Consider the following 21,155-nt stretch of genomic DNA (forward strand, 5'->3'; position numbering starts at 1 on the left):
TAGAACATTTTTCAATTGGTGTTTGTCGGAGTATTAATTTGCTAGGGCTGCCGTAACAAGACTGGATGGCTTAAACAGTAGAAATTCACTTCTTCACAGTTCTAGAGTCTAGTCTGAAGTCAAGGTATCAGCGGGTTTGACTTCTTCTGAGGCCTCTCTCCTTGGCTTGTAGATGGCCATCTTCTCTTTCTGTCTTCGTGGTCTTCCCTTTGTGTGTCTGTGTCCTAATCTCTTCTTATAAAGACAATAGTTATATTGGATAGGAGCCCATGCTTAGGACCTTATTTTGCCTTAATTACCTGTTTAAAGGCCCTATCTCTATATACAGTCACATTCTAAGGTACTGATGGTTAGGCGTCTAACATATAAATTTTAGGGTGACACCAACAGTCAGACCATGTCATATACCTTTTCATGCTTCGAAAGCATGGTGTTTTCTTTTCATTTGTGCAAGACGTGTCCCAACATAGAGAATTCTAAATTGGCAATTATTTATTTTAGCACTTTTCTTATTTCATTGCCTTCTGGCTTCCATTGTTTCCTTCATGTTCAATGTTTTTTATTCTTTTACATTCTCTTCTATATTTTCATCTTTGTTTTTAACAGCCATGCTTTACTCTGGATAGTTTCTTCTAGCTATCTTTCAACTCAGATTTGAGAGTATGGTAGAGTATTTGTTGACTCTAAGTAGCCTGAGTGACTGGAGGACATCCACAGGAGGATGGGAGGATAAGCTCAGGTGAAAATTCAGGGCTTACAGAAAAAGTCTAGATTCTTTAGATTGGCAAGGGAAGCCTTTTGACATAAGGCTCTAGTTTTACTTTGTAGCTTTCCCTGCTATTGTTTAAGACCAACCAGCGAGACTCATTATCTTCGTGAAATACATCTTTATTTCTGATTCTCAACTGAAATCATTTCCTCCTTTGAAGTGTTGATTTCCCCTTGTCTCTACTGAGCTAATCGCCAAAGTTTTGGCCTATGTGTCCCTTATTCAATGAAGCCACTTTTGATCATTTTAGGCACAGGGCACAGGGACTCCTGCAGGCTACTTAATATACGGTACCTTGTAGTGTTAATTATCTTGTAATGTTTATGCCTTGTTTTTCAAATTAATAACAATACTGGAAGGAAACGTATGTCTTGTACCTTGCAGCAACTAACACCTTAGCCTCAGTACTTAAACCCAGGTTTGACACATATTATGTTAACACATTTATATTGATTGATTTTTTTTCCATTGTCACTCTCAATGTACTAGAGAGAGATCCTCTAGCTGTATACAATGCATTTTAGCTTTTGGTCACTTTTTTTTCTTTTGAGATGGAGTCTCACTTTGTTGCCCATGCTGCAGTGTGGTGGCAAGATTTTGGTTCACTGCAACCTTCGCTTCTCAGGCTCAAGTGATTCTCCTGCCCCAGCCTCCTGAGTAGCTGGGACCACAGACACGTGCCATAATGCCTGGTTAATTTTTGTATTTTTGGTAGAGATGAGGTTTCACCATGTTGCCTAAGCTGGTCTCAAAACTCCTGAGCTCAAGTGATTAGCCTACCTTGGCCTCCCAAAGTGCTGGGATTACAGGTGTGAGCCACTGTGGCCGGCCTTGGTTATTTTTAATTTTATGGAAGGTGCAGAAATAAATGAAGGCCATCCAAATGAGAGTAGCTAGTTCATTCAGAACTTGCTATAGCAAGGGTCATCATCATTTATATTTGGCAGAAACTCAAAGACAACAAGGACGAGGGAAGTGGGGAAACTATCATAGAAAAAAGGGAAGAGTTTAGGTATGTACCACATGGAGGCTGTTGGCACTGGGAAGCTGGAGGCAGGTTAACTAGAAATGAGGCATCCTATGCGATTGGTTTAAGAAGCACATTTGGCTTTCTTTGGTTGGTCCTAAGTTGGAAGTGGAAGTAAAATAAATGGAAGTTGGTGGTTACAGGCCAAGTCCTGATTGTTTGGGGATAATCACTGCAGAGTATGGTTTGGCTTTCTGAGCTAGTTGCTGCAGAGGTTATGGGTCACTTTGCTCACTTGTATATTCAGTCCCTCAGTCCCCGTTCTGGCCACTCCCTTACTTGCAAGAGCTTGACCAGTTGAAGAAAGGCTAGTGATCCGGATCTCCAGATCTTGGAGATTGTTTAGTTGCCTCCACAATCTCATTGTGAGATCTTTTGGACTTTTTTGTGTTTTACCATTATAGTGATAATCTGGTAAGAGAGCGCCTGTACAGAAGAATTTAAGACTCTGGATAGAATGCAAAGGATCAGCATTATGACAATTATGATGAAAACAAGAACAGGTTACAGTTCTTTTAAGATGCTTCAGAGCCAGGGACATAATTGCCCAACTCAGGCAGAGAAGGAAATCATAGGCTGTGACGGTCAATTAAAGAAAGCCAAGTAGCTTTTTGTTTAAGGTGACATACAGCCTTTCCTATGTTGCCTTTTTCATTGATCCAAGTACAGCAAGACATTTTGGCAATGGCACAGATTCCACTGTGACTGGCTGACAAGGAATCTAGAGCAATGTGATTGCCTGTCACTACTCATGCTAAGGAACTGCAACTGATCTGTGTTCCATCCAGTGCAAGGGCAGCATCCTTGATATTCTTCAGCTAGTGATACTTTTCTTACGGTTTTTTTCTACTGGTATAATTCTCACAACTGGGAACAGCATGAACAATGAGTTGGTAACTCCCCTAGGGAAAGTACCTGAATAATCACAAGTGGCTTTGTTTTGGAGTTCATGTGAGTCAGGATTTCCAGTCTTGGTGACTTCTAGAATTAAAGTCTCTATGCACAGAAATACCACTTGGAATGCCACTCCTATAATGTATGAGGTGTTAGTTGGAGGCAAACAGGACTAGGTATCCCGGACACCAAGGAAGTAATATCTGGTAGGGGTACGTGGAGATACAAGAGAAAAGGAGTTGCTCACAATACAAGGTTGGAATCAAGGCCTTGTGTTAGCTGAGATACATACTTGGATCTCAATTGCCCCTTCCAGTATTTGGCCAATAACCCTATTAAAGTTACTGAATTCAAATTTACAAATACCTGGGGTTTGAACAATAGATTATAATAATTGGTTCTTGTTCAGGGAGAGGGAGAGACACCAGCAAAGTTGCAGGTTGATTTGCTGAAGACCCTTTGTCCATGTAATTACAATTGGAAATATATTTTTTAATAATTCCCTATGATCTTGTTTAATGAGATTAAAGGTGTTCTGAGATTTTTATCATGGAGGTCTGGTAATGGAAGCCACATCCGACAGTCAGTAAGATTAAGGGAAGTGGATACTGAGTGGAATAACCAGAGAATGGCATTATGATAAGTATGTTTTGACCTTATAATTATACTAAGGAGAGAATAAAAGGAAAAGGGGGGCCAGTCGCACTGGCTCACGCCTGTAATTCTAGCACTTTGGGAAGCTGAGGCAGGTGGATCACTTGAACCCAGGAGTTTGAGACCAGCCTGGGCAACGTGGTGAAACCCTGTCTCCACAAAAACATGCAAAAATTAGCCAGGGGTGGTGGCATACACCTGTAGTCCCAGCTACTCTAGGGGCTGAGGCAAGAGGATCACTTGAGCTTGGGAGGTCAAGGCTGCAGTGAGCTGAGATAGTGCCACTGTGCTCCGGTCCGGGCTACAGAGCAAGACCCTGTCTCAAAAAAAAAAAAAAAGGAGAAAGAAAAAAGGAAAAGGGGCCATTAGGGGAGGACAAAGCCAGGGTTCTATATAAAATGAAAAAAAAAGAATGATTATAAGCAGCAGGTACAGAACAAAATAGGAATTAGAGATCTTGGTTCAATGTCTTGGGAGGAAGCTGCCCAATACTTTAGGCCATCAGCTTCTTCTGAAGGTCTTAGGCTCTGAGGGTCAGCTACCAACTTTAGAAGACTGCCAGGCCGGGCGCGGTGGCTCAAGCCTGTAATCCCAGCACTTTGGGAGGCCGAGGCGGGTGGATCACGAGGTCAACAGATCGAGACCATCCTGGTCAACATGGTGAAACCCCGGCTCTACTAAAAATTACAAAAAATTAGCTGGGCATGGTGGCGCATGCCTGTAATCCCAGCTACTCAGGAGGCTGAGGCAGGAGAATTGCCTGAACCCAGGGGGCGGAGGTTGCGGTGAGCCGAGATTGCGCCATTGCACTCCAGCCTGGGTAACAAGAGCGAAACTCCGTCTCAAAAAAAAAAAAAAAAAGAAGACTGCCTTCTTCTAGAAGATCTCTAAGAATCCTTAGTTTGAAGCATCTTTTTAGATTAGCCTTTCAGTCGTATAGAATTCTGAATTACTTCTTCAGTTGTGAAATGTGAACCCAGGATTGACTCCCTGGAGTTTCATTGTTATGTTTGCTATTAACAGTGCTAGATAAGGCTACTTTCAATGAGGTTCAAGAACAGCTTCTTTCTGATGTCACTTCCAAATATGTAAAATTTCCTGGTGAAGATCATGAAGAGGCTGTTTAGGAAGATGTTGTACGGATACCAGCATAATGGTCATGGTGATAGACCTGGGTATGGTACATGAGTTCCTTGAAATATTGTCATTTTTGTGTGCAGTAGGACAGAGTCTGTTATCTAAAGTGAAATCTCTCAAGCATGGGTCTTCTAGTTACCAGTTCATAGGGTGATATAATCCCAGGGGAATAATGGAACACGTAACCATAAAGGCTAGTGAAAACGGAAGTACCTTTGGTCAAGGGAGCTCAAAGATTTCTGAAAATTTTGCTAATTTAAATTTAAGGATGCCACTGGTTCTTTTAATCTTGTCCAGAAGACCGTGGGTGGTAAGGATAGTGTAGTTTTGAGTAAGGGGTAGTGCCTTACAGAGTTATTTTATAATAGTTCCCATAAAGTGCATGCTTTAGTTATTTGATATAAAAGTCGTTATATCCGAGGTTGGAAACATAAAACCACGCAGGTCTTTAGACACTGTAAGGGCTGCAGCCTTTTGGAAGAGAAATGCTGTAGTCTACTCTGAAAATGGACATACAATTAAAACATTTTAAAAAATCCATCTGAAGGTGTGCAAAGGACTGTTGAGGCCTTGGTTCTTGGCCATGTCCCACCTTTACAGATTTTTCAGGATTATGTGTTGACAGGTGACATATGACCCCAAAATAACCTTAGCTGTCTTTTTCAAGTTTCCCAACTAATGTCCATATAAGGGAGTAAGCAATTTGTCTGTACCATGATGGAGAAATTCATGGAGAAGGCACTTGAAACTTCATCCCCTGGTTCAAGCAATTCTCCTGCCTCAGCCCCCTGAGTAGCTGGGATTATAGGTGCTTGCCACCACAACTGGCTAATTTTTGTATTTGTAGTAGAGATGGGGTTTCGCCATGTTGGCCAGGCTGTCCTTGAACTCCTGACCTCAGGTGATCCACCTGCCTTGACCACCTAAAGTGCTAGGATTATAGGCATGACCCACCGTGCCCACCAAAATTGATACTTTATAATTGTCTCTTTGGGTACCTCCAGAGAGTTATTCTTTGAGGGCTCAGACAAGATCATCTACTGGTTAAGGCTGCTTTGTTTGTCTCAATGATCTGCTAGAGCATTTCCTTTATCTTTCATATTTCTCTTTCTGCATGAGCCTTTACATTATAATGGCCACCACTCAAAGAAATAGGAGTGCATCCAAAAGTTCCTTAACTTGATGCCTATTTTTGCTGGGAGTTTCGCAGAGATGAGAAACTCTTTTTCTCAAAACATCTCAAAGTCATGTACTATTCCAAAAGCATATTTGCTTTCTGTACGTTTGTTTACTAATTGACAAGGTATAATATTCATGCATGATGTCCTGGCATTTGTGCTAATTTTTACCCAAGTAGAAGGCTATATTCTAAAGAGAAATTAGTGATACCATATCCTGTTAGATAAACTCCAGTTTCAGTTTTTGAGACAGTATCTTGCCCTGTCACTCAGGCTGGAGTGGAGTGGCATGATTGCAGCCTTGACTTCCTGAACTCAAGAGATCCTCTGTCTCAGCCTCCTGAGTAGTTGAAACTACCGACATGCACCACCTTACATGGCTAATGTTTTTCTTTTGGTAGAGATAAGGTTTCACTATGTTGCTGAGGCTGGTCTTGAACTTCTGGGCTCAAGCAATTTGCCCACCTCGGCCAGTTTCAGTTTTGAGTATGATTCATTAACAAATAGTATTAGGTCAGAGTTCTCACCGGGAGTCTCCGGTAAACATGAATACACAAAGTGTCCCAAGGTGAGGCTCCCTTTCTGGTTAGGGGCAGAAGAGTGGCAGGATTCAGGGTGCTGCAGCAGTGAATGGTAATGTGAGAGGAAGAGAGTAGTAATATCCTAATAAGTTAATCAGATGGCTGAAAAGTGTTGTGTGTTTTCAGTCAGTGGTAACGTCAGGACTATGTGAAGGACCATGAGATGAAGAGGGGAACCTAGAACTATTTCAGCAGAAGTATGGATAAGGGATTTTTGTTATTTTCTTAACAGCAGCTTTTGACACAGATAAGAGAGGAAAGTCTTTGCAACCAGATCAAAGGTAAGACTATATATAGTAACTTATACGTTTTGATAGTTCCCATCAAGTTGAGTTAAAACCCCAAGGGCTTGTCCATATAGCTTATACATAAATAGATCAAAGGGGATTTTTGTAGTTAAAGATGCCCAGTGAAAGAAGCTGTTGAAGAACTTTCTTAAGGTTACAGAAGGCCTATTCCAAGTTTGGGTTCCCAGAAGAAAAAGTCTCTTCCTGAGGTCTGAGTCAATTCGTAAAGGGATGTCACAATCTCAGAAAAATTTGTATGTGATATCTAGTTAAACCTAGAAGTCCTATCACTTGTCATTTAGTGAGAGGTCTAAAATAAGTTTGGATAATCTTTTGCCTAATGAGAGAATGTTTTTCCATCCTTAGACATACCATGTCCTAAATAATGAATTATACTTTGGAAAGTTGAAATCTGTCTGTTGAAGCTTTGTTCTTTTTCTGTTAAAGCTAAGAGCTTTAACAGAAACATGGAACCCTTTTACAAGTTTTCTTTTTCTCTGAATGAAACAGATCATCTACATATGATGTCAGAACTGAATCACAAGAGAAATTTAGATCTTTTAAGAGGTGTTTGAGGAATTGAGAAAAACAGGAGGGGCTTCAATAAAACCCTGAGGCATGATTGTCCAGGTATATTATTATCTTCTCCAGGTGAAAAATAAAAGGTATTGATTGTCCTATAAGTGGTCTAGAGGCATAGACCCCCGCCCCCCTCAAAAAAAAAGGCAGAGCAAAAATACACTACAGTGAAACAAGTGGCTTCAGGTAGAATTGATGCCAGGATGGTATCTGAGTTACGTACTACTGGGAAGCAAGGAACAAAAATTTTGTTGATTGCCCTAAGGTCTTGAAAAGTTGTTATTCTCATCCATTTGGTTTCTTTACTGGCAAGACTAGAGTGTTACAATTGCTAGTGCAGGGTATGAAAAGACCATTAGATATAAGGCCTTCAAATGTAGCTTTGAAATCTTCCTTTGCTCTGTCTTCAAGGGATATTGGGGATAACTGGGTAAACAGTTTGGTACAACCCATGTGCTTTTCAGGTTCTACTCATTTTTTTTTTTTTTCTATGTCAGTGGATTTTTAAGGCCACAGAATGTCAGGTACAGTGTCAAGACCTTCATGTGAGGGTATGCATCAAATATAATGGAGGAGGCTAAGGTTTATCCACAGTAGGCACAACTTGATTATGAATAGAGGAGTCTTCTAGAACTTTTAAGAAACAATTTTGTCTTGTGCATTTAATATTATGATTCTATTTGCAAAGAGGGGGCTATTAAATTTGCAGGGGTAGTTTCACAGAGCAGGAAGGGATGTTTTCACTCAAGGGCCCAAGGGTTACAGTTAAGGGCTGGGAGACAGGAAAAATCTGTGGGTTATTTGAGAGACCTATCACTTGTGTGTATGCTTACTCTAAGGTGGAGAAGGCTCAGCAAAGGTGGAGAAATTTAATGCACAAAGAGCAGCACCTGTATTTACAAGGAATTGATGAGATTGATCATCTTTCTTCGTTCATTTATGCTGCTATGACAGAACACTAAGTAATTTATAAAGAATAGAAATGTATTTCTCATGGTTCCGGAGGTTGGGAAGTCCAAGATCAAGGTGCTGGTATCCGGTGTCTGTTAGGGGCCTTGTTGCTCCATACTCACATGGCAGAAGGTGGAAGGGCAAGTGGGGGCAAATGCTGTGTCCTCACATGGCAGAGGAGCAAAAAGAATGAACTTACTCCTGCAAGTTTTTTATAGTTGCACTAATTCATTCCTGTGATAGCACCCTCATGACCTAAATATCTTCCACTAGTCCCCATCCCCCAACACATTTGCCTTGGGGATTAAGTTTCCAACATATAGATTCTGGGGAACACATTCAGACTACAGCATAATCTATACAGTTAATTCATTTGAGTGTTTAAGGGCAAGGCAGAATATTGCGAGCATTTTTCTTCTGAGAACACTCTCATTGATTGGGATTGAGGGATTTTTTTGTCTTGGTATTTCTTGTATAAGATAGTACAATCTTTTTTTCTGGTTTACAATACCTGTAAGTGTACTTGTCAAATGGCTGGTGGGAAGAGGGCCACCTAGCTGTTTGATCTGTAAGACCATAGTTTATTTTGTGTCTTGTGTAATTTTTATTCTAAAGCCCTTTCAAACGTTCTGACAGATATTTAGTTCAGGTAAAGAGCTATTTCCCATTCTAATTTCTACTTTTGAATTAACCTTTTAGTTTCGGGTTTAACTCCATTGACAAAATAAGAAAGGGCCGCTGTTACATTGGCACCTTTGTTAACTCTTGAATGTTGTCTGGAGGTATATTATAGTCTATCCTGAAAATCTCCTATAATTCCATCTTGTCTTGGTTTGCATTATTGAATTACGATACAGCAGATTTTTATAGAATATGTTTAGGAGACTTTGTTCTCCTTTTTAGGGCTTTTTTTTTTCTCAGATTCTAAGTGTTATCGGGGAAAGAGTGATCTTTGTAGATCCCTACCAGCTTTTCTTTAAATTTGAGATTTAACACCTGAGGATCTGGCCAATATATGTATACATTGATATATTTAGGTTACATAACCCTGAATCATATGAACTCAAATGAATCCTAAATTCTTCTACAAATAGTTGCTGGTCTTGTTTGGAAGTAGAGAAGTCCTTGATTATTGCTCTTAATTCATCTTGGGTGCAAAGTTTAAATTATGCAGTTGCCTGAATATCTTGCTTTTGAGGGGAGATGGATCTTTAGAAGCAACTGACATTCTGGAGTTTTAGGAGAGTTGTTGAGAAAATGCAGGAGGCCTGGACAAGAGGAAGAGAAAGGGGGAGTTGATGGAAGTGAAGAAAGAGAGAGATCAGAAGGCTAAGGGATTAAGGGGGACATCTGGATATAGGGAGCCAACCCAAAGGGGAAGATTTACTGGTAAATGAGTCTCATTTGTTGTTGCTTACATTTGTCAAATTGCTTGTTAGCTTTGGCCAAAGCATCTTTTAGTGGAATAATTCTTCAATCAGAATTTCCTGTGGAGGCCTCTGTGTATCGCTCAAAAACTGTTGCCCGTGAGGCCTAAGAAATCTTAATTCCCTTTCTTTTCTAAGTTGCCGTCAAATAAAAAATTTTGTTCAAGTCAGGTGGTCCCCAGAGTGGCTACTGAAGGCCTAACTCCTCATTGCTGAAGTTATGCCACTTAGAGAGATAGGCACAAGCATTATAATTGTAATGACAGTATGTATAAGAAGCAGAAGTTTTTCCTGGTGAAGGAGAGGACATAGACAATTTAGACTTAGAGCACCCATGTTGAAAGTTATGCTCTGCTTTTCCTGTCTCAGCCCCCAGCCTGATGTTTGGCCCTTTTGAACACAGACTGGACAATCTGTGCCCCCTGGTAGGAAGAATCTCAGAATAACCTCTTTCTTTGGATCAAAAGCAAGCCCGCAGGACAAAAAACCAAGATGAAGTGAGAACCTCATCCAGTTTTATTGGTGACTCACAACAAAGTTTGTCCAAATGGATGTAGTCTGGTGAGAACTGCAAATTCATCGGTCTGTGAAACTGGCTCGAACAACAGGGTTGTAGGGCCCATGACAGTGTTCTACCCCTAGGATTCTCCTTCTTATGGAAAACACTTTTAGACAGCACAATACAAAATAGACGTACAAAGAACAGCACAAAGGCTGAAAAGGAGTTGCCTGATTCCACTAAGGATGAAAACAGTAACCAATAACAGAATCCGAATATCAAACTTCAAATGAATAGCTTAGGAACTCAAGGCAAAGAGGGAGGAGTTCCAAGCCACCACTGACTTACCATGTTGGCATGGACTTGACAAGCCATAAGCAACAAGGCATAAGGAGCCCCTGTCGGCACAAGTGTCCAAAGTCCACAGCCATGGACAGCACAGACCATGTCTCAGTGGAGTCTTTGGGAAAACTGTGGAAAATCAGCCTGTTAGAGAAGGGAGTCAGTCACCACCACTTGTGTTTGTCAGAGTCTCAAAGGCAGGCAGGGGAGTGGGAAAGCTTTATGGTGAAAGATTCAGGTAAAGGGAAGAATTCTGGTATGCCGATTGGAGCTGTTGGCAAGGAGAAGCTAGAGGTTGGCTAACTAGAAACAGGGCATCTTATGTGATTTTTTTAAAGGAGCCTATTTGGCTTTCTCTGGTTGGTCGTAAGTTAGAGGCAAGTAATAAAAGAGGGAAGCTAGCAGTCATTGTCCAAGACTTAACCATTCTTGCCTGATTGCTGCAGAGGTGGTGGTTTGGAAGGCTAGTTGCTAAACAGGTTGTGGGTGAGAGTTCTGTTATCATATATGACCTGGCCGTGGTCCATTTGTTTAGTCAGTCTATCAAGAAGATGTCACTGAGCAATTACCTCTCATTTAATCATAGTAACTGCCTCTTTCATATCCCTATTTTACAGCTGAGGAAAGCAAAGCTCAGGAAGTCTGAGTAATGTATTTAAGGTTATACAACTAGTGACACTAGCAGAATTTAAACCTGTGTGTTCTGGACCTATTTTAAATGATGCTTCATCTTGTAAAGACCATGAGATTATTCTGATGCTGCCCTATCTTTAAAAATAGTATGTAATTAATAAATAGTTGTTGGGTGAGTGAATGGATGAAAATAATTTTGGAATACTTCTCTTGAAATTTCTTCCAAAGCTGGCATCTTTTGAATACTTTTAACAAATGCATATCTTGATGATGGTTAGTTAATTTTTGGAAACAGACAAACATTTTTCTGAATTAAGATGGCGAATAAGGTGAGGGAACACGCTGGCTCAAAAACCTAGCAGTCCATTTAGTAATGAGGTTAATTTTGGGATTTTTGCACATTTTGCATGTGATTGACAAAGCAGCTTTGAAGGCCTTTCCAAAGAAGAAGTTGCAAAAATAGTGTCATTTTGAGAATTAAGAACTCAACTTTCTGAAAGACAATACTCATTTTAGAAAGTAAGCGAAATTCTTGTTGTTTTGTGGTTTACCTTTCTGTTTAGTTTTATGTAGCTAAGTGGTCTATGTCATTCAACAAATATTTATCAAACACCTATTATGTATTTAGTGCTGTGCTTTGAACACAGGTATCAATATAGCCCTTGTCACTAGAAGCTCACAGTCTAGTTGAGAGAGAAAATTAACAACTGAAATGCAATTCAACAAATACCATAAGTAGACTGATATATATTAATAGCTGGATGCCCTGGGAACACACAGTAGAAACAGTGATGAGCTGGTACATTGTGAACAACTGACTTCTAGGGGAGTGGATTGGAGGGTAAGGGCTTGATTTGCAGTGTTTACTGATTTCCCTGGTGTAAATGCTCTCACCGTGGCCAACATGACATCATCAAAAGGGGAATTGGAAGATGTGCATTAGTACATTATACTGAATTTCCACCATATAGATAAAATGCATGTAAATAACCTGAAGAGGATACATAATAGTAAAATGGAGTAAAATAATTTGGAAGCGATGGATTTTGAGTATTTTTACTTTTGCTTTTAATATAATTTAATTTTTGAGTGGCTGTATTTAAAAACTAGCTCACAAAATTACTGAACACTTAACAATCAGCTCTTGCAAGTGGGTGTGAATCAGTCCAAGTGGGCATACCACCAAGTGAGAGCAATGTCAGAAATTACTGTAGGCTCACATAAGATGAAGACTGTAAGGCAACTGAAGACAGGAATCTCCAGCAATAAACCTCTAGGTTGTTGAATTGTTACAGGACTGCCAGGTTTCTATGCCTGCTGTGCAGGAACAGACCAATATACAGACAGTGGGGTTGCAGCAGAGAGATTTTAATAATCACAAGTTGTAAGTCAGGAAACAGGAAGAATTCTCAAGCTTCAATTCATTTCATCAAGGGGTTCTAGGCAAAGGTTTTTAAGGGGATTTCTGGAGGGTGAAAGGAAAATTTGGGGTCATCAATTTGTAGGGGTAAGGGGGATGAAATCATCAGGATGTGACAATGGCATTTCTCCAAGAATCAGCTTTTTATTGGGTCTTCCAGACAAGCTGGCATCCTTAGTTTTGTTGTTATGCAGAACCTAAAGAAGCCAAGCAAACAGAAAGCTTCTCTTCTCACAATGTTTTAGATTTTAATCTATAAAACAGAAAAAGAATGAAGAGTCTTGTGACAAGGGCCACATTTTCCTGGGGTAGTAAGTAGCAATTAGCTACAGGAAAGTCAGCCATAACGCAAGCTGGCTTAATAATAGCAGCTGTAAGCCTACTTGAATTTTTCTTCCCCCTTAATCAATTTTACAAAATGTTCTTGGGGACATTTTCAGAACGGTCAAAGTAATTCGTTAATTCATTATCAATTTTTTAAGGCTCTACTTGATTCTGTTTTAGGTGCCTGGGGTGGAGGGCACTGCAGCAAAAACCAAGTCCCTGCCGTTAGGTTAGAGAGCTTATATTCATGGGTGTGTGTGTGTGTAAACAAACGTCTGGCATGTCACGTGGTGAGTGGTAAGTGCTATGGTTAAACACTGAGTAGTGCAAAGGGAAAAAGGAGTGGGGTACTGTTATTTCCTATGGGGTTGTCAGGCAGTAATAAGTGTGGAACTATATCAAGGTAAAGACTGGAAGTTTTGGCATCTGACAGTCAGTTTAAATAAGGCAAAAGCACAAACTCTGCACAGATCTCAACCATCCAACAGGACTGGAACAAAGAACAACCTAGAAACCCCACGTACCTGGTCTTTACTCGGTTCGCCGGATTTGCACAAGTGCAAAATCCTTTCTTGAAGTTCCTATCAGGAACTCCAGGGTTTAACTAGACCAATCAGCTGCAGCGGGGCGGGGTCCATCCTTTGCCCGGTCAGCGAAAAGCGCGGGCTCCTTTGCGCATACTCAAATATTCCAACGTCCTCCTCGCGCGCCATCTAAGACGGTCTGCGCATGTGCAGGAGCGAGACGTGGTTGGTGGTTTGTTGTGTTTTTTTGTCCCAAGGCGCTGCCGTACCGTCCAGGCGGCGAGTTGCATTCTGGTTCCGTCTTGTCTCTTGTGTGTGGAGCTGGTTCTCCCACTGACAACGGACGCCACCGCGGTCATGAACCGCGAGAGCTTCGCGGCGGGCGAGCGACTTGTGTCGCCGGCTTACGTGAGGCAGGGCTGTGAGGCCCGCCGCTCGCACGAGCACCTCATACGGCTGCTTCTGGAGAAGGTACCGAGCTGTCGGTCCCCTCCCCAGCCGCCGCGACCCCGGGGCTCAGGCTCCACCCGGCGTCCCTACTGGTGCTACCTCTTCGGCAGCTCATTGCTGCCTGAGACTAGTCCCAAGTCTGTCTCAGTTCGGCTCGTCCTCGCTGACCGACTGCGGTCTGTGCCTTCTCAGCCTTGCCAAAGCCAGTGAAAGCCAAAGGCTGTTCTTAAGGAGGGATTGTTGGGGTCGGGGTTTTGAGTCCCGCTGTTTCTAACTTCGGGATGCAGAAGTGAGGGAAAGTCCCAGTTTACTTTTTTTTTCCTGCGGAAGGGCAGAGTTCGCTCCTCCATCTTTCACCACCCTCAAGGAGTCAGAGCACATATGGTGTTTGTAGACCTCTGTATGCTCACTCCAACCACGAGGTTTCAGCGGAACTTCACGGGTCTCCGTCCCTCCTGTCTGCATTCCTGAATTTTAATTTCACTACAAGTTTTGTTGTGTGTGTGTGTGTGTGTGTGTGTGTTTTGAGACAAAGTCTCGCTCTTTCTCCTAGGCTGGAGTGTAATGGCACAATCTCGGCTCACTGCAACCTCTGCCTCGCGGATTTAAGCGATTCTCGTGCCTCACTCAGCCTCCCGAGTAGCCGGAATTTCAGGCGTGTGCCACCACACCCGGCTAATTTTTGTTTTTAGTAGAGACGGGGTTTCACCTTGTTGGCCAGGCAGGTCTCAAACTCCTGACTTAAAGTGATCCGCCCTCTTCGGCCTCCCAAACTGCTGGGATTACAGGCGTGAGATAATATTTAATAGAAGTTTGACAACCACTGCCCTCTTCCGCGCCCCTCCACCCCAATAGTAACGCTCTGGTTTGAAGTATCTTCATTGGGGTTGGGGCATGTTGGTTTTCAGTTAGTTTCACTTACGAAAATTTAAATATCTGAGTAAATGCATTTATCATCACTTTTCCAAATCTATTAATAATTATAATCAAATGTACAAACGTTTTGTCTATTTGCGGTCTCTATATAGTGCTGAATTTATGCCTGAATTTAGCAAACAAAGAGCATGGCAAAATACACATTAAAAAGTGAAAATGTATTCCTGTTGTATTCTAGAGAACCAGAGTTTTATTAAATATAATATTTTTTTGTTTGTTTAAGGGCAAGTGTCCAGAGAATGGCTGGGATGAAAGTACACTTGAACTCTTTTTACATGAGCTTGCAATCATGGACAGCAACAATTTCTTAGGCAATTGTGGTGTGGGAGAAAGGGAAGGGAGAGTTGCATCCGCATTAGTTGCTCGTCGTCATTACAGGTAACTTTTTAAAATTAGTACGGGACGCCTGTCGTTTATTTATTTTGGGTTCAAAACAATGGCAGCAGTATTCATCTTATTAGATTATCAAATGTCTGTCTGTAAACCACTTCTTCCCTGCTCAAATGGATATGTAAACCAGATGCAACAGGGAGATGGAAACAATTTTATCTCAGCAAGTGCTTTTCAAAGACAATAGTCTAAAAATATATGGGGGTTACTCTGGCAGGTTCTGGGTGAACAACACAGGGTATACATTTTGTTAGGAATGGTTACCCTGATAAACATATCTGGTTTTAAGAGTTTAAAATCCGTTAAGGCTGTTTATAGTTTTCTATGTTTCTTTTCTAACATTGGTGGGGTTTTTGTTTTTTTGAGAATGATTTATAGTTAGAACTTTTAAACTGTGTTTAAACTGTATCTCATTTTATAAATACCTCTCTGTTGCAGTAGATATAGTAGATTATTAAGTGACTTATCTCTTGCGTTATTGAAGAAAAGTTTTTTTTTTTTTTTTTTTTGAGACGTAGTTTTGCTGTTGTTACCCAGACTGGAGTGCAATGGCACGATCTCGGCTCACTGCAACCTCCGCCTCCTGGGTTCAAGCAATTCTCCTGCCTCAGCCTCCTGAGTAGCTGGGACTACAGGCGTCTTACCACCATGCCCAGCTAATTTTTGTATTTTTAGTAAAGACAGGGTTTCACCTCGTTGACCAGGATGGTCTTGATCTCTTGACTTCGTGGTCCACCCGCCTCGGCCTCCCAAAGTGCTGGGATTATAGGTATGAGCCACCACGCCTGGCCTGAAGAAAACTTTTCATTAATTCTGATAACGGTTCAATTGGTAGTTGTTCCAAATATCATCACTTATTTCTCTGTCCACTAACCTTTCTGTGAAGTGTAAACTCTTTTAAATCAAACTCCTGTTTCCATGCTTTTATATTGTAATGAAAATTTCCTCGGCCTAGTGGAATTTGTATTGTAGTCAAAACCACTGCAGTCAAAACTGATGATAATGCCTAATTCGGATGAAAATTTCAGTTAATAGTTTGCTGATAACATGGTGGATAATAAGTGTAACAAATGTTTTGTACTTGAGATTTCAGTGGTGAGGAAGTACAACACTAGTATTCTTTGAAAATCCCCCTGTACAGAATTTCTGATGTTTTACTGACAATCAGAAATTACTCAAATTACAAAAGGGTTTTTTTATTTTAAGGGAGTATTCAGATGTATCTAAACAATGTATAATATCATCTGATTTAAAATGAGTAGATTTGCACTCTGATTTTCTAGGAGCATATTGTTCTTTTAAAATGAAGGCAATATTTGAACATCAGCTTATCTTCATTGGAACTTAGTCCACTATGTGATTAGGGGAAAAGGAAAGAAAAAAGATAATTTAATGTTTCATATATTCCAGTTTTCTAGTGCTACAGAACAAACCGCCCTAAAATTAAGTGGCTTAAAACATTTATTTATTATTATCTCTCATAATTCTTTGGATTAACTGGGCTCAGCAGGGTGAGTATTGCTTTGGGATTCTCATGTAGTTGCAGTCAGATACTAGCTGAGAGTTTAGTCATCTGAAGGTTTTCCTAGCATGAAAATTTCACACAGTCACTCCTGTTAGATTCTTCCTGGCCAAGCAAGTCGCTAAGGTTAGACCAGATTCAAGTATAGGGAAAGTAGACATCATCACTTGGTATGGGAGTAGCATGTGGGCATAGGGAGAAAAAGAATTGATTGTGGCTGCCTTTTGAAACCAGCTATCACAGCATAATTGATAGAGTTGTTTCAATTTAAGTAGGATAGTTCCACATTGTTAATAGTTTATAACATGTATCTGTAACAGCCAAATATTGCTCCTGGTGTTTTTTTTGGTTATTTTATTTGCGTACTTGTACATTGTATTACTTAGAATGCTGAATGTATTTGTCCAGTTTTTGGCCCATTTTTTGCTTAGGTTAATTCATGGGATTGGACGATCGGGTGATATTTCTGCTGTGCAACCAAAAGCTGCAGGCTCTAGCCTTTTGAACAAAATTACCAATTTTTTGGTCCTGGACATGATTAAGCTGGCTGGTATGTACTATCTTAATCATAATACTTTTGGCTGACTGGACACACACACACCATTGACTCATTTCCTTTATTATTGCCCTTTTCCAAAAAAAAAAGTACTTTTTAAAAATAAAATATCTTAGAATAAGATAGAAAATCAGAGCCAGAAGCCCAGAAGTTGAATTTGGCATTGTACTTCCTGGGAGTGAGTACAGAAACAGAAGCACTAGGGCAACGACTTTTATTATTTTGTAGATGAAGTATATTATTTCTTCAAGAAGGATGCTGGGTATTTAGTGGGATAACAGATTTTCTGTTTTGCTTCTTATTTATAGGTGTCCATACAGTAGCCAACTGCTTTGTAGTTCCTATGGCAACTGGTATGAGTCTAACCCTATGTTTCTTAACATTACGACACAAAAGACCAAAGGCAAAGTATATTATATGGCCACGAATAGACCAGAAGTCCTGCTTTAAATCCATGATCACTGCAGGTAAGAGAAGTGTCATATATAATGTGTTAAGCATCACAATTAGAAAATTCAGACTTCTTATATAAATATAGATAAGTGAAAAATAAACTAAATCTGTACCCTATTGCTTTTTTTAAAGAAAAAATTGTGGTAAAATATATGTAACAAAATTTAATGTTTGTATTGCTTTATGTAACTTTTAAGTTTATGGGTACTTAAATATCGACCATAAAACATTACTCAATTATTATTTGTTGAGGGACCTTTGCTTATATGCTAGTTAAGTGTACTGTTTTAAATGAAAATGTGAAAACAATTTTTATCTTTATGAAAAATTTACAGTATACATTTTGTTTTAATAGAAGGCTTTTGTAGGCTGTGAGATGAATCAGTGATCCTTAGGCTGCTGAAATTTATTGTATTTTTCTTTAGAGGTAAAACATTAAGCAAATGATTGTGATTTGTTTCAGTGATTGAATTATATTATTATTTATATCCTGTATGAAATAAAGTGAACTTTAAAATAAAGCAAATATTGCCAGAGAATGAGTGGGCTTACTTTTCTGTGGACTGAGATTGAACTGGATTAAAGTGATCCTTTTTGTTATCAGTGTCTGTGTTATTACTTCTATAGATATCTGGTTAACTTTTATTTTGCTTCTTTCCAGAATTCATTCTTGTCATATTGAAGTGTTAAATAGACATATGGGCCTAAAATTGTGTAGTTGTCCTTCACAGTATTTTGACCTGCCTTTGACTAATACCGGAACTGAGCCACGTATTTATTACCAGAGGAAGGTTAATCCACCAACATAAATATTAAGAGTTCTTGTGTAAAATAGCATGCTTCCTAGAGTTTCAGGATCTTCCCTTATTTTAGTTCACGCTAACAGTTTGTTTTCTGGTTTGTTAGGTTTTGAGCCTGTGGTGATAGAAAATGTTTTGGAAGGTGACGAGCTACGTACAGACCTGCAAGCAGTAAAGGCTAAAGTCCAGGAACTTGGGCCTGATAACATTCTGTGTATTCATTCTACTACATCCTGTTTTGCTCCCAGGGTGCCTGATAGGTAAATGATCTGTGAATATTTTCTTTTAGCTGTTTATCAGTCTTTTAAATAAAATATGATATACTAATTCTCAAATATGCTTACTACTTCGTAGTAAATAGGTGAATGGTCTGTTCTAAGAGAATAGATTGACCTCGTGGAGAAACAGCATAGTGGCTTGGGAAAATAAACATTTGAAATAGAACAAGGAAAACAACTAGTACAGGGTGGGAGCTGCCTTTATCACCCGAGTAGATGCAGGCCATCTTTGTTTTCTTGCTCTCTATTCTGTTTCTGATTTCTTAGCATCTTTTTTCTTATTATTTAATAGAAGCTTCTTTTCTAATATAAATGTTGGGTTACTTCTTTTCATTGCTATCAGTGTTAATTTTAAAAAATTTAGGGTTGTTTACTTTCAAATTTCTGTAATTGAAAGATTAACTCGGATGTATACTTAACGTGTGCATAGTGGTTGTCATTGCCTACGTTTTGAGAATAATACAAACATAAAAAGCAAAAAGGAAAGAAAGCAAATGTTTACTTTTCTAAAGGATAGTCACAGATTTTTATTCTGAAAGTGTAATAGGCCCAGGTTTAGTAATAAGATTTCTGGTTTTAACTACAATTTTTTTTGGTTCATTTTAACATTTTGAATGGAAGGGTAATAATTTGTAAGAACTATATTGACTTTGGACTTTTCTTGTAGCATCAAGTTATACTTTGGTTTTAATTCTTGGAATCATGTTATTTGGCAGTAATGAATGCCATGTTGGCTTTTATTATCTTATAGGCAGATTGTAAGAGGCAGTTTTTAAACTGGATTCTTAAAAATTTACCTTGTTCATGAGCCTGTGAACTCTATTTTAAGATTACTTTGCATATGCTATTGTGGTTTCTTCATTACTTACCAATCAGATTTCAAATTTGTATTGAAATATTAAATAAGCATCTTTTTTTTACTGATGGTTTTGATATATATAAAATTTTTAACATGATAGAAATCACATTTTGAAAAACAGCATATGGATATTTGTATTAATTGGATTGTTTATCCTGTGGCTACTTTCCTTTTGTTTCATTTTGACTAACGTCTTTGAATTTTACAGTATGCCTGGCACAGTGTTAAGTGTTCTACTTGTATTATCTCCTTGAGAAAAAATTTCATAAAGTTTTTTTATCAGTCAGAAAAATTCTCATTTGTCATTGTTGTGTAATGAATATTTCTGAATACGAGTGAAGTAGTAAAAGGGTGATGCACAGTCATGTTTGAATTTCTGACTTTATTAAGTTTTAAAGCTACATTTTGAATTTTTTTTACATCAAGCTTTATTCCTTTATAGTCTTAATTTTTTGGGTGCAGTATACATTTTGTTTTTATTAGTTATTTAATCAGACAAAAAGTATTGTGAAGGAAATTCACTTAAAGGAAATGTTACAAAAAAGAAGGGTATTTCTTCTAACTGATAAACACCTTACATTGGCTTCTAAGTTAGAAAACAGTTTGATTCATATGAAAAATATTTTTTCTGTTTCTTCTTTCATTTTAATACTTTTTGAAAAACACCCTAACCATTAACAGATTTAAGTAATTCAGATTATTTAAAACTACTCACAAGTGATTTTTTTTTTTCTTTTAAAAATAGAATGTAGTGTTATGGAGCCTTATTTTCAAAGAAGTCCTTTATTAAGGAATATTTTCATTTGAACACGCACCCTTTATTTTATGAAGAAAATACTTCTGTGTATCCCAGAAGGCCTATTTTGTAAAAAAAACACATCTATTTTATAAAAAAAAAAATCATCTGATTAGTTTGAAGTAACAAAAATGATTTTTGTATCAATTTGTAGGGTTCCTAAAAACGAATGATAAAATGAGTTTTAAATTCATGAGACTTCAAGGGAGCAAATTGATAACTTGTTTTTGGTCTGAGGCAAACTGGACAAAAAAAGAAAACTTGTGACAGATGAACAAAGTAGTATTATTCCTCCTTATAGTTAACAATATATTAATGATATCTAGTAGATAAAGAACATGTGTTATGCGTAAATAGGTAATTCAAACTATATATTTGAAATATATCCTGTTGGAAAGGACTTTACTTGTATAAAAATGCTTTCAAATTCTTTATAATTTAGAGAGAAAACTTTTAATAACTTTACTAGAACATAGGATTTAGTTTTAGTTTCATAGCAGGAGGACGTTTCTATTAAAGATGAGCTCAGTCACAAGAAATATTTGGCTTTGTGAAAGAACATCTATTTATTATGCTCTCACTGAAGTTTATTACCTTACTTTGCATAAAGTTAGACTCTCAAATTAATATGAGAGGTGTAAAATGAAAAAGTAAGAGTAGATAAGGGTGGATTTAAAACCAGTAGCTATTTAAAAGATTCCTCAGTATCTAAGTTGTTGGAAAATGTTATTTTGGTAATGACACATTTTAATGTTCTGTATTTTTTAATACATTAAAGTCTATTTAAGAATGCATTTTTTATTTTATGAGATGTTTCATGTGAGATTTCTTGAGATTTCCAGATATGCTAATTATTTTCAGATAGTGAGCTTCAGAATGGTAAGCATCC

At 38.7% G+C, this 21,155-nt stretch overlaps 1 protein-coding gene across 3 annotated transcripts in view; it reads left to right on the forward strand.

Annotated features, from left to right (window-relative positions):
- The first annotated feature begins 13,417 nt into the window (after window positions 1–13,417).
- The window catches only part of SEPSECS (Sep (O-phosphoserine) tRNA:Sec (selenocysteine) tRNA synthase), a 43,141-nt gene continuing 35,403 nt past the window's right edge, over window positions 13,418–21,155 (forward strand). For 2 of the 3 annotated variants that reach the window (XM_002745940.8, XM_054253445.2), the window contains exons 1-5: window positions 13,508–13,697; window positions 14,836–14,990; window positions 16,956–17,074; window positions 17,389–17,547; window positions 18,440–18,593. In XM_002745940.8, coding sequence (XP_002745986.1) covers window positions 13,584–13,697; window positions 14,836–14,990; window positions 16,956–17,074; window positions 17,389–17,547; window positions 18,440–18,593 — 701 coding nt within the window. In that variant the 5' untranslated portion in view covers window positions 13,508–13,583. Of the gene's footprint in view, window positions 13,452–13,507; window positions 13,698–14,835; window positions 14,991–16,955; window positions 17,075–17,388; window positions 17,548–18,439; window positions 18,594–21,155 lie in introns of those variants that run through there. The other variant, XM_035293944.3, reaches the window with a different exon arrangement.

The sequence above is a fragment of the Callithrix jacchus genome, chromosome 3 (genome assembly GCF_049354715.1).
Source record: "Callithrix jacchus isolate 240 chromosome 3, calJac240_pri, whole genome shotgun sequence".
In the NCBI taxonomy this organism is placed as follows: domain Eukaryota; kingdom Metazoa; phylum Chordata; class Mammalia; order Primates; family Cebidae; genus Callithrix; species Callithrix jacchus.